Genomic DNA, 13,542 nt, shown 5'->3' on the forward strand with positions numbered 1-13,542 from the left:
TTGTTGTTTCCAGCTTGTAAATAGTTGTGAGAAATTTTATACAGCCATTTAGTTCCAGTATGTCTTTATAATTCTCTGAATTAATGTGGTATAAAGAAGGAAATGCTCAATAATGCTTTTCAAATTCCAAGTGTTTCTCATTAGACCACCTGAACAAAGTGCTAATGTACATGAAAAATTCGATATTCTTAATACTAAGATAAAGTAAAACGAAGCACATTGTGGAGAGAACTGCAGACATGTTCTGCATGACTGCTACAAATATGTCCCCATCTTGGATGGTGAGACTCCCTCACCTTTGCATGGGCCACCATATGCACAAATCAGGGGCCAATGCAAGAAAACCAGAGACGTGTGACGTTACAAAGTTGCATGCACCCCCCTTGTCTCTATGTACAGTGGTCACATTCATCTAGTGCACACAGGAAGTTGCATAGGTGTGAATGCCCATTGACAAGGAGTGGAGTGATATAACTGAATATTGTAACTGATTATGTTGTCTTGTGTTTAGGACTGTTTCATTTACGTGCTTCATGAGATAATCATTAAATCTTCATTTCCCCTCATATAGCTAGACCCTTTTTGTTGTTTAACTCTTTTGTATTATCAAGTCCACTGTTGGAAGAAACATCAAATATGCTTAAGTATCAATAATGCCAGGAAATCAAAGTTAGACATATTGTGAGGAAGATGGAAAGCCACACACAGTAATCGACATAGAAAACATGTAAAATTATGGTGAGTTAATGAACAGTCAGCGCATGATGAATATTGTGCAGTTCTGAATTAAGGCAACTGTCTTATGGTAACTCCTGATTTTTCACTTACCATCAAATTTACGGAATTTACACAGTACGTAAACTGATTATTGTAGAACACTTAAGACAGAACTTGCAGAATATCATTAGTAATTTTCCTGATCATGCCATTGTAGTAGGGGGTGACTTCAAATTGCCAGGTATAGATTGGCAGTGTTCTGCCATCAAACTGGTGCCAGAGACAGGGATTTGTGTGGCATTGTTCTGGATATCTTGCCCAAAAATTACCTTGAGCAGATAGTTAGAGAACCAACTCGTGAGGGGATAGTTAGAGAACCAACTCGTGAGGGGATAGTTAGAGAACCAACTCGTGAGGGTAACGTCTTAGACCTCCTGGCAACAAAGAGACCTGAACTTATTGAATCAGTTAACGTAGAGGAAGGTATCAGTGATCATAAGACTGTGACAGCATTTATGATGATGGGTCCTACAAGGAATGTTACGAAAGGTAGGGAGATATATTTGGTCAGCAAGTGTGACAGGATACAAATTTCAGAATATCTCAGTGGTCAACATCAAATATTTGGTGATGATGACAAAAATGTGGAGAACAAATGGAAAAAATTCAAGGGCATCATTCAATATGTCATAGACAAGTATGTTCCAAACAAGGTTTTAAGGGATGGGAAATATGGCCCTGTTAGAAAAGCACTATGTAAGCAAAGAGCACTTCATCTCAGATTCAAGAGGAGTAAAAACCTAGCTGACTAACTAAAGCTGAACCAAGCGAAAATGAGCATAAGGAGAGCAATGAGAGAAGCATTCAATGATTTTTAAAGTAAGACAATGTCAACTGTCCTGATTAAAAACCCTAAGAGATTTTGGTAATTTGTAAAATCAGTAAGTGGGTCAAAATCATCTATTCATTCTCCCAGTGACCACACCGGCATCGAAATGGAAGATAGCAGGGAGAAGGCCAAAATACTGAATTCGGTCTTTCGAAGTTTGTTTCACCATGGAAGACGTAACACTGTCCCTCCCTTCGGTCATCATACGAACATCGAAATGGCAGGTATTGAGATAACCGATCGCGGAACTGAAAAGCAGCTACAATCGCTTAGTAGTGGAAAGGCTTCAGGACCAGATGAGATACCTATAAGATTCTATAAAGATTGTGCGAAAGAATTTGCTCCCCTTCCAGCAGTAATTTATTGTAGAAAAATGTTAAAAATTATGAAATTTATTGTAGATCGCTGGAGCAACGAAAGGTACCTAACAACTGGAAAAATCACAGTCATTCCTATTTTTAAGAAAGGCCATAAGACACATCCACACAATTATAGACCTATATCGTTGACGTCAATCTGTTATAGGATTATTAAACATGTTTTATGCTCAAGAATTAATTTTTGGAAAATGATTTCCTCTATAAAAATCAACATGTATTCCACAAACAGAGATCCTGCAAAACTCAACTTGCTCTATTCCTCCATGAGCTCCACAGGGCGGTGGAGAACGGCGCTCAGGTTGATGCAGTGTTCCTTGATTTCAGTAAGGCATTTGATACCGTCTCACATTGCCGTTTAATGAAAAAAAAAAAAAACATGAACTTACGGAGTATTGGAGCAGACTTGAGATTGTATTCAAGACTTTCTTCAGATAGAACTTAACACTTCACTCGTAATGAAACTAAATCTACAGATGTAACAGTAATATCCGGAGTACCACAGGGAAGTGTGATAGGACCGTCACTGTTTACAATATATATAAATGATCTAGTGGAAAGCATTGGATGCTCTTTAAGGCTATTTACAGATGATGCAGTTGTCTGTACCAAAGTAGCAATGCCAGAAGATAGTAAGAATCTGCAGAATGACCTGCAGAGAATTGACATGGTGTAGGCTCTGGCAGTTGACCCTGAACATAAATAAATGTAACATATTGCACATACATAGGAAAAGAAATCCACTACTGTACAGCTACACTATTGTTGCCAAACAGCTGGAGACAGTGTCTGCCATAAAATATCTAGGTATAACTATCCAGAGTGATCTTAAGTGGAATGACCACATGAAAGAGAAAGTGGGAAAAGCAGACATCAGACTCAGATTCATTGAAAAAATCTTAAGGAAATGTAACTCATCCATGAAAGAAGTGGTTTATAAGGCACTGATGTGCCTGGTTCTTCAGTATTGTTCATGTATCTGGGATCCCTATCATGTAGGACTAATAGAGAAGATCCAATGAAGAGCAGCACGTTTCGTCACAGGATCGTTTAGCTGGTGAGAGAGCGTTACGGAGATGCTAAACAAACTCCATTGGCAGACGTTACAAGAGAGGTGTTGTACATCATGGAGAGATTTACTATTGAAATGTCTGGACAGCACTTTTCAGGAGGAGTCAGACAACATATTGCTTGAGCCAATACAGAGGCTTACCGACAATCACTCTTCCCACACACTATTCGCGAGTGGAACACGGTTGGAGGGACAGATAATGGTACTGAAAGTACCCTCCGCCACACCATTAGGTGGCTTGTGGAGTATGATGTAGATGTAGATAGTAATTCCTGAAATGATGGCCAGTCATAAAACTGACTTTTAATTTGCTGAGTCTAGCTGTTTGTATACACATCTCATGCTTAACATTCTTCTACAACAACGCATGCAATGCTATGAGAATTTCCTACACTTAAATTTCTAGCTGATTTGATGTGCTAAGTCTTTAATTAAGAGCAAAAATAAGTAGTATTAGAAGTATCTACTCTAAAGTTGAGCGAAATCTCTTTTCATATAGGCCTATACTGCCTCACAAAAAGGTGAAGCACTCAGAGGACATGGTCAGATGTCAGTGTAACTTTGTGCACATATATGCCATTGGTGGGTATGTAAATGATTAGAGTTGAAAATCTCTGTAACATGTAGAATGGCCACCAGTATCAGTGTTGTTACCAGATCAGGTAGGGTATAAAGGGCATCAGATATAGAATTATTGCTGTGAAGGAATTAAGATGCCGGATACTCATCTTAGATAGATTTATCAGCACCTGACAAGAATCTGAAAGGGGTCTCATTGTGGGTCTCTATCTGGCTGGCAGGTTGAATGGTATATTGGATGATGCCGAAAAGTATGCCTCCAAATTTTGTACCTGGAAACTCTTAAAGATTAAATAAAACATAATTTATTAACATTCTACGCCATTATTCTTCATGCCTACATATTTGCAGCCATCTGCTGCTAGAGGGCTCTGAGTTGTAGCATGTAACATGGTGGTGTGTAACATAACTGCTTTGGTGCAAGGGAAACAGCATACTGTGGCTGAGTTTTCAATTCGGAGATTTTGTCCACACATGGAGCACCTTCTCCTTCAGCATGATGGTGCCAAACCGCACACGAGTGCTGCAACAATCCGATGCCTTGAGTTCTCTGTGATCAAACATCCTCCATATGGCCCTGACCTGATCCTATCTGATTTGCCTCTGTTTCCAAAATTTAAAGGAAACTTCAGAAGACTTCATGTGGATAGTGGTGGAGCAGTGCAATAAGAGATGAGGTTGTGGCCCTGTCAACGAAGTCACATTCTACAGTGACATTATCGACAAACTGGTCTCTTACTGGGAGAAATGTATCATCAGGGTGTCTATGTTGAGAAATAAATATGTAGACATGAAGAATAAAGATGGTGAATGTTAATAAAGTTTGTTTTATTTAAAAGGCTTTGAGAGTTATCACATAAAAAATTCAGAGGCATTACTTTTCAGCTTGCTGTCATAATATCCATTTTTGTGGGGCATTTAAATGCAACAGTTGCCCGATGTTTGACTGCATGGGAACATGAGGGCAAGCTTACTCACCGTCAATGTTCTGGATGACCACGTCACAGGGAGACAGCACGATACTGTGCACAAACACATCATAACCCCTTTGCATCTGTGCCTGCCATCCAAGAACAGATGTACTTCCTGCAACATTCTGTGTCACCTTGCATCATTAGTTGGTGACTTGCAACCAGCACGCTAGGGGATTATAATCTTGTGCAGGAGTTACCGTTTAAATTTCATCACATATGGCTGCATATGGATTGATGACATGAATGGGAAGCAAGGGCAGCTGATGAATGCTGCTGCATTGTGTTCAGTGATGAGTTGTGGTCCTGCACAAACCCAGGTGACTGTGAACATGTGTGATGGCAACCTGGAGAGAGATCCCATTCTTCAATTGTTTTGGAGAGTCACACTACTGGTTACGTGGTTTGGGAGCTATGAAGTATGGCTTCAGGTCGCAGCTGGCTTTGTTCGAGGGAACTCTGACAGCACAATGGTATGGCCTCATGTGTTACCTCTTGTGTCATGGTATTGTTGTGCCATTTTTCAACAGGACAGTGCTTGTCCACATGTGGCACATTCTCATATCCGTATGAGATACTCCTGTGGCCAGCAAGATTTCTAGATCTGTACTCAATAGAACAAGAGTAGGACCAGTTTGGACATCAACTCCATTAAAGTGCCAGTAGCCAAGATATTAAGGATTAAGGACCAGTTACAATAGTTGTGAGGCAGCTTGCTTCGGGTTGTTAATGGTCGTTTCATGCAGAAAATGTATCGTGTGCTGGGAAAAACACACACACACACACACACACACACACACACACACACACACACACACACAGAGAGAGAGAGAGAGAGAGAGAGAGAGAGAGAGAGAGAGAGAGAGAGACTACACGTAAGCAGATACCCAATGCTACCATTATCAAATAACTTGTGGCACTGGTCACTGATTTTGGTAATACAACAAAAATAAGTAAATAATAACAAAACTCCCAGTAAAGAATCAAAAGAACTTTCTGTTAGCAAGAAGCACAAAAAGTTGTCTTCTGTATGCCAGAGACATGGGAAAAACCTATCCAAATGCATTCATGAAAGTATACCTTCAAAGCAATTAGTTTTTGCAAAAGTTAAGCCACATGGCATGTTAAATGCAGTGATGGAGAATATTACAATGGATACAAAACTGGAAACAGATGACCACATTGTGATTATAAATGGTGGCAATGGTGTACATAAGAACAAAAGGAAGACAGTCCTGTGATGTTTTCAAAATATTTTGCAGAAACTATTTCATAAGAATGTTGTCATCACAAATGTGCCAGAGCAATGTGATTTGCCACAGTGGTTGTGTATAAGTAAAGAGATTCAATGTTGCACTGCTCTGCTAAAGAAACTGCATCATATGTTTAACTCTCTACATTTCCTAGACTTAAGTATCCATTAATCATGATGAACATACAAGGCAAGGATTCTACATAAACGGAAAGGGAAAGGCCAAGCTAATTTCCCATATAAGTGAACTGTGTGATAAAGACAATGAGGAGGAGGATCCAATAGCTCTGGACCACAACCGTGATACTCTTTTTTAGAATAAAGGACCTTACTACTGGTGTTCAGGGATGTAGCTTGGATATACCTGAGTCCCGTTCACTTGAAGAAAAACCAGGCTGTGAAATAAGTGATCAATCACTGCAGGAAATTCCTAAAAACCCAGTTTTTCAGCAGGTTGTCATAAACAATGTAGCTTAAACAAATGTGATCCATGCAAGGTGGCAAATCATCAAGAAAGGTTAATACCCCTAAAGTTGATGCACTTAAATGTGCAATATATAAAAAAAAACTAGACATATAGCAAATTTTCATAGAGGAGCACACACCACATGTGTTAGTAATAACTGAACATGGACTAAAAATTAATTGAAATTATGTATTATAAATTAGAAGGTTACTTACTCGCAAATAGTTATTGTAGGCAAAATCATAATGGTGGTGGTGTAGCAATGTTTGATATTAAGGACATAGCAGTTTAAAAATTTCATTTCTTGAACACCACACAAAACAAGGCTCGATTGAAATGACAGGTGTTATGCTCCACAATAATGATCTCAAATTACTTAAGGATAAAGTGAGTGGGGTATATCCACCACTAAATGCTGATGTAATGTTGTTTATTGATAGAGTTAGTAACTTAATTGATCAGAATTGTCCTAATGACCTTACTATGTTAGGTGACCTTAATATAGATGCAAATTCAAGTAGTATAGTAAACTTGAAACTCAGTGATGTATTAAGCCCAAACAATCTGTTAAATAATGGTAAGCTCTGACGCTAAAGTGACACACATGCTCCACTGGAATAGATTATGCTATAATTAACAAAGATGTTGTAGGTAAGGTAAATCACAGTGGCTTAGATTTTCATTATTCTGAACACTTCTGTGAGATGATACAGTATGTAAATTCAGTGGTTAAAAAAAAAAAAAATGCTCTGCAGAAACGAACTCTGAATACCTCAAACATTGATGCTCTTAAATAGAAATTAGCAAATGAGAAATGGAGTAATGTGTACCAGGTGAAAGGGTCTGATGACCTGTTCAACCCTTTTGAGTCATTACGAATATTACTATCCAGAAGACAGTTAAACACTGCAAAAATGGAAGTAATCCTAGAGTAAAACTCCCACCAAATCTGATTAGGCTCAGGCAGAGAACACACAATCTAAACCTGCTTTATAAAGCTACTACTCTGTAGATCTTTAAAGAAAAATACAATTGGGCAAAGGAAAGTATTACAAATGAAATTCCTGACCTAAGGGATCAGGTTAACAGCAAAGCAATAGAACAGTCGGACAGCATAAGTAAAGCATCATGGGAGCTGATTGACAAGTACTGCAAAGTTTCCAAGAAGATGAACACAGAACCATTCAACATAAGACATGATAGTAACATTGTAAAAAACTCAAATTCGGTATATAATATTTTCAATGACCATTTCTGGGGGCCAATCAACCCATACTATAGATGCACAGGTAGAGACCCTATGTCAACGCATTGCAAAGAAAAAAATTTCATCTGGATGGGATGACATATTCAGTGCTATTACTCAGGTATGCTTAAAAGGAATCTCTAAACCTCTTAAATACCTGATTACTTGCAGCATTAGAGAAGACAAATTTCCAACTGTTGTACAAATGAGTAGTGAAACCACGTATAAAAAGGGAAGTAAGGAAGATGTCTCCAACTATAAACCAATATCTCATCCCCACCTTTATTAAGATGTGCATAAGTTTTATCCTGTCCTAGGCAAAATGCCTTTTTCACAAAATAGAAACTGCTTGTAGATTCGCAGCATGGCTTCATAAAATAGCTAAGTAAAGCCACAGCAATGACACAAATCTTCCATGAAGTTTACTGTCTGTTGGTCCAGAGGATGCAGACTGCAGGTATATTAATTAAAGCACTTATTTACTGGACATTTTTTTCTTGTTTTGGTCCATACTGCCAATTCTCAAAATATGGAAAGCAAAGAGCTTGCAGTAGAAGAGATTTGTTTCACAGTACTGAAGATGAAAAATTGCTCATAGCTCTTAAGGTATGCATTTTCTACCCTGTGTTTACTGAGACCTTTTTGCTTCCAGTATCATGTACTTTCAACTGAACGTATTTACACAATTAATTATGATACTCCCTGTATATATATGATCAGCACCTGAAGGTGAATGTTACAAAACTCATTACTGGCATTTAAAACAGGAAGCCCTCACCACAACAATGTAAATAATGTATGTAACACCTCACCAACAGAAACTGGGAGCTGTAATTTCATGGATGTATATGCTGATGAAAGTTTATGGTGGACAAACCACGTTAATTTCGTATGCGGAATCTTGTATGTCCATAGCCAGCTCACAAAGGTAGTTCTTAGCCAGACATAGAAAATAGTATATTATGGGATTGAACTGTGGGGGTTGTGCAGCCGGCGTATCCTTAAAAAAATACTGCTCTCACAGAAAAGGGTAGTAAGACTTATTCATGGGATGGGCCATGGAGATTCATGTTGTGCAGTGTTTATACAGCACAAATATCTACCAATATACCCTCTGTACATCTTTAAATTAGTTACATTTTTATGGGTCAATCAACTGAAGTTAGCAAGTGCAGTGATGTACATGATCACAACATCAGAACAAATTTAACTATTTCCGGAAAAGAACAACATTAAAAATGACCTGACAGAAGTCCACACATCAGTAGTTTGATTTGGTGTAACAGACTACCAAACTCTCTATGAACATACACAGGGAATGATTTTAAAACAGAATTAAAATCTTTTCTGATAGAAAAATGTTTATATTCATTCAGTGAATTGTAACATGAACCATTAGCATATCAGCTGTAAGGTAATAAATGTATAAAATAGAAATAAGATACAACAGCTGCAGTGTATAACATATTTTGTAAGTGTAATTACAATTGTGCTATTATTTCTGACTATTGCAAAAACCATCACTGTGATGGTTCTATGAAAAAAAGTAAATATATAAATTGGAGAGAATACATTGGCTATATTGACACCCTTTCTACCTGCGTCAGTGCATGCATTCATACCAGAGGGGATGTGATGTAATAGTGATACGTGGGATCATACTGTGAGGTTCTTTGTAAATCTGACTCAACAGTGTAATCACTGAAATAACATCATATACTCTTTCAACCCATGAAGTTTAATTTTGTTCCCTCTTCCCTTTCTTTGTCAGGTAGTATATTTTTGTAGAAATAAGAGTTTGTCATGATTATAATTGTTTTTAATTTCACCTATCAGAAATTTAAATTTTCAGCTGCCAGCATTAGGGAAAATTCGAGAAGAGTTCATAGCTCACTTGATAGCTGAAGGCGCTGAAGGATACACAACGAAAAAATTTAGTCCTTTGTGGGTTGTAGACTTTCCACTATTTTTGGAAGGAGATATGCAGGGAAGTGTAGTGTCAGCACATCACCCATTTACACAACCACATCCAGATGACCTTCCTTTGTTGGAAATAGAGCCTTTAAAGGTTTGTTGTCGAGTGTGTTATGTTTGTTGCTGCAAACTTCAATAACATGACTTACTGTATTTTACAATTTGCTTAATAGTTTGAATCTTTTGCATAACACAAAATAGAGGTGTCAAGTTTTTCTCTCATTTTAAGGTCCGTGGACTACATTATGACTTAGTCATCAATGGCTGTGAAGTTGGTGGAGGTTCCATTCGTATCCATGATGCAGCGCTGCAGACTTTTATTCTTAAGAACATTCTACAAATTGAACCGAACTCTCTTCACCACCTTATCGATGCTCTACAGAGCGGATGTCCACCACATGGCGGCATTGCATTAGGTAAGAGTTTTAAAGTTATCAGTTCAGTTTCTGAGACTGCTCCTGTTCTCTCTCTCTTTAAACTGTCCATAGGAGCTTGCTCTAAATGTAGAAAAATGTAAGTTAATGCAGATGAATAGGAAAAACAATCCTGTAATTTTCAAATACAACATTGCTTGGCAGGGCAGTCACATCATTTAAATATCTAGGTATGAAGCTGCAAAAAAACATGCATGGAACTAGCACATAAGAACAGTAGTAAGGAAGAGTGTAGTTCTTCAGTACAGAAGAGTGGAACAGGAAAGGAAATGATTAGTTGCAATACTAGGTTCCCTCTGCCATGCCTTGTACGATGGCTTGCGGAGTATTTGTGGCTATAGATATAGATGTAGGTTTTTTAGAATAATGACAGCACAAAATATGTCTGTAGTTTTCTATGTCTTCTGCATTATTTATTATTTATTTAGCGTATGGCTAATACAGACATATCATGAAATTACATATATATATGTACATATTGACACACAAGAAACTTAAGTTTGTCTTTACAACTGAATATCCAGTCCTTCAATCCAGCGCACTGCATCTGGAGTTGCTAGCAGGAAGTCCTCTTTGGCGCCGTGATAGGCTCGAATCCTGCATTCACTGACAATGTGGTGAACAGTCTGGTATGGAGCCCCGCAGTCACAAGCTGGATCAGGCAGCTTGTTCCACTTAAAGAGAGCATCCCTGCATCGCCCATGGCTGGTACGGATTCTGTTGAGAGTAGACCACGTCTTGCGTGGTAAGTCGAATCCACTTGGAAGTTTAGCACCTGAGAAGATGTTATTCAGGTGCACATCTGTCACTGCTTCCCACCGACCTTTCCATTCTTCAAGAGGTTTGAAATTCTTAGCCACCATGTCAGCAGCATCGCACAGAGTTGGATGACGTGATTTCAGTCTCTTGCGATTTAAAAGTGGCAGGTCGCTATGCACGGGTAAGTTAGAATTCCTGGAGATCTTGTGGAATTCTCTCATAAGGGCAGTACATCTGCGTAGATCAGGAGGCATTATACCAGTTAACAGTGGAAGCCAATAAACTGGAGTAGATCCGATTGTGCCAGATATTATGCGCATTGTCGTATTCAGCTGGGTATCAACAAGCCTTGTATGATGACTATTCATCCAAACAGGTGCACAATACTCAGCACTTGAGTATACCAAGCCCAGAGCTGAAGTTCGCAGGGTGGTTGCTGAAGATCCCCAGGTAGTTCCGCATAGCTTATGGAGGATGTTGTTTCGAGTCCTCAGCTTTTGAGCTAAGTTAAGAAGGTGTTGTTTGAAGCATAGTGTACGATCCAGGGTGACACCAAGATATTTTGGGTTCCAGTTGTGATGAAGAATTCTGCCTCTGAAACTTACCTCCAGTTTTACATTCGCCAACTGGTTATTTAGATGGAAGCAACACACTTCTGTTTTGCTCACACTGGGTTGGAGTCTCCAGATTTTGAAGTAATTGTCTAATGCAGACAGGTCATTGGCTAAAATCTCTTCTGTTGTCTTCATTTCCTGGTGTTTGACGGCTAGAGCCAGGTCATCGGCATAGCAGTATTTTCTGGACGAAGTGTAAGGTAGATCAGATAGATATAGGTTGAACAGTAAGGATGAGAGAACTGATCCTTGAGGCAATCCGTTGTTCAGCTCCCTCTCCTTACTTATGTTGCTTCCAGTGATTACCTGGAACTTCCGATCACTTAGCATGCTGTTAATCAGTCGAGCCATTGTTCTGCAGGGTATGATGCGGGGAAATTTGTAGATAAGGCCTTCCCTCCATACAGTGTCGAAGGCGGCAGTTAGATCAACAAATGCCACAGATGTTTTCTGCTTCATTTGGTATCCTGACTCTATGAAGGATGTGAGAGACAATACTTGGTCGCAGCAGCTACACCCTGGTCTGAAGCCTGCCTGATCAACTGGAACGTTCTCTACTTATTCTGTTATATATTAGCCTTTCAAAAAGCTTGTAGCAGCAGCTGAGTAGGGAAATGGGGCGATAGTTTTCTACCCTGTTGCTGGGTTTGCCAGGTTTCAGAACAGATATTATCTTCACCTTTTTAAACTCAGATGGAAGTTGACCAGTCAGCAGGATGTCAGTGAAGAATTCTGCCAGCCATTTCTTAGCTTTTCCTCCCATATGGATCAGGAATTCTGGGTGGATACCATCGAATCCAGGTGCCTTAAGAGGTTTGAGGTCCTTCAGTCCAGAGTCAATGTCTGAAACTGTGAAGGGATGGGTATACTCAGATGAGGGAGATGCCTTCTTTTTAAGTTCACGAAGCTGTCGTCTGATATGTCTTGTATGTTTCTTGTCAGGAGGTACTCTTGAGGTGGTAATGATGTGGGAAGCAATTTGGTCTGGTGTTACTTCGGAATTTTTTCTGCATGCTGGTGCACTTCCTCCCAGTTTTCTCAGAAGACTCCATGCTTTCCTGCTCGAGTGGGTAAAGTCCATAGTTTTGACTGTTTCTGCCCATTTCTGCCTCCGAGACATGTCCAAGCTGGACAATAGTTCCGTAGCTATCTCTGGGTCACCACTTTGCTGGAAGTATTGGTACAGTGTTTCACTTTCCTCATTCCATCCTGGAACATATTCTTTTCGGTATCCTCTTGGCATACACGTCCGTAGGTTTAACCTTAAAATACCCTACACGTGCCTCCTGGGTGGTGCTAATTGAGCAACAGTGATTACAGGCAGCCAGACTATCCATAGGATCTCCTGGCAATGACATATCAACTAAATAGCAGAAACAGTTCTTTTCAGAGCTCATTAACAAGAAACATTGTCTTCTGCATTGACTTTCTTTAACAGAGGCACAACTCTTGTCTGTTTTAAATACACTGGAAAGTTCCATGATGTGAATGGCTCTTTTATTGTTATGAGAGCTTATATGCTTTGTATGTGTTGTTTCAGTACAGAGATTGACACTTCATTTAGGCTTGCTGACATTTCATTTTTATGTTTTGTGCAGTTTTATTCACTTTATGCTCTGTGGTTGGTAATAATATCATTGTACTTGGTGAATAATTATTTGTCTGGAAGATTTTTTTAATAATTTCTCTACAATGTTTGGAAAAAAAAAGTTTATTCACATTGTTTGCAAGTACTTTATTACTTCATAAAAACAGTACTTGATAATGTTGACAAGGCTGATTGTGTTAGAGGCATATTTGTAGATATTTTAAAGCTTTTTATACTACTGAGCATAAGGTTAGACTAAATAAAATAGAATAATTATGAATAAGAGGTGTAGCTAATGGCTGGTTCTAATTATACCTAACAGATAAGGTATAATGAATAAAAATGCAAATCTCAAACAAGGCTGAACTTGTAGTTAAACATTTATCAGAATCAAAATACAGTAATACGGTATTGGAATTCCTAGGGGTGGCAAATTAGGACCAATATTGTTCCTAATACATATGTCACTTTTGCAATGGTGTGAGCCATGGAGAAATAATTCTCTTTGCCTTATTATGAAATGAAATGTTACTGAGGACACAAAATAACTACTTGCAGAGAGAGCAATTGAAACCTTCAAGGAACTGGTGAGTATGCAATAAAG

General features: G+C 38.8%; 1 protein-coding gene across 2 annotated transcripts in view; it reads left to right on the top strand.

Moving 5' to 3' along the window:
- The window catches only part of LOC124774518 (aspartate--tRNA ligase, mitochondrial), a 158,872-nt gene that overhangs the window by 141,925 nt on the left and 3,405 nt on the right, over positions 1-13,542 (top strand). For both annotated transcript variants that reach the window (XM_047249487.1, XM_047249486.1), the window contains exons 11-12: positions 9,422-9,637; positions 9,773-9,959. In XM_047249487.1, the coding sequence (XP_047105443.1) occupies positions 9,422-9,637; positions 9,773-9,959 (403 nt within the window). The remainder of the gene's footprint in view (positions 1-9,421; positions 9,638-9,772; positions 9,960-13,542) is intronic.

Source organism: Schistocerca piceifrons, chromosome 2 (genome assembly GCF_021461385.2).
Source record: "Schistocerca piceifrons isolate TAMUIC-IGC-003096 chromosome 2, iqSchPice1.1, whole genome shotgun sequence".
NCBI lineage: Eukaryota > Metazoa > Arthropoda > Insecta > Orthoptera > Acrididae > Schistocerca > Schistocerca piceifrons.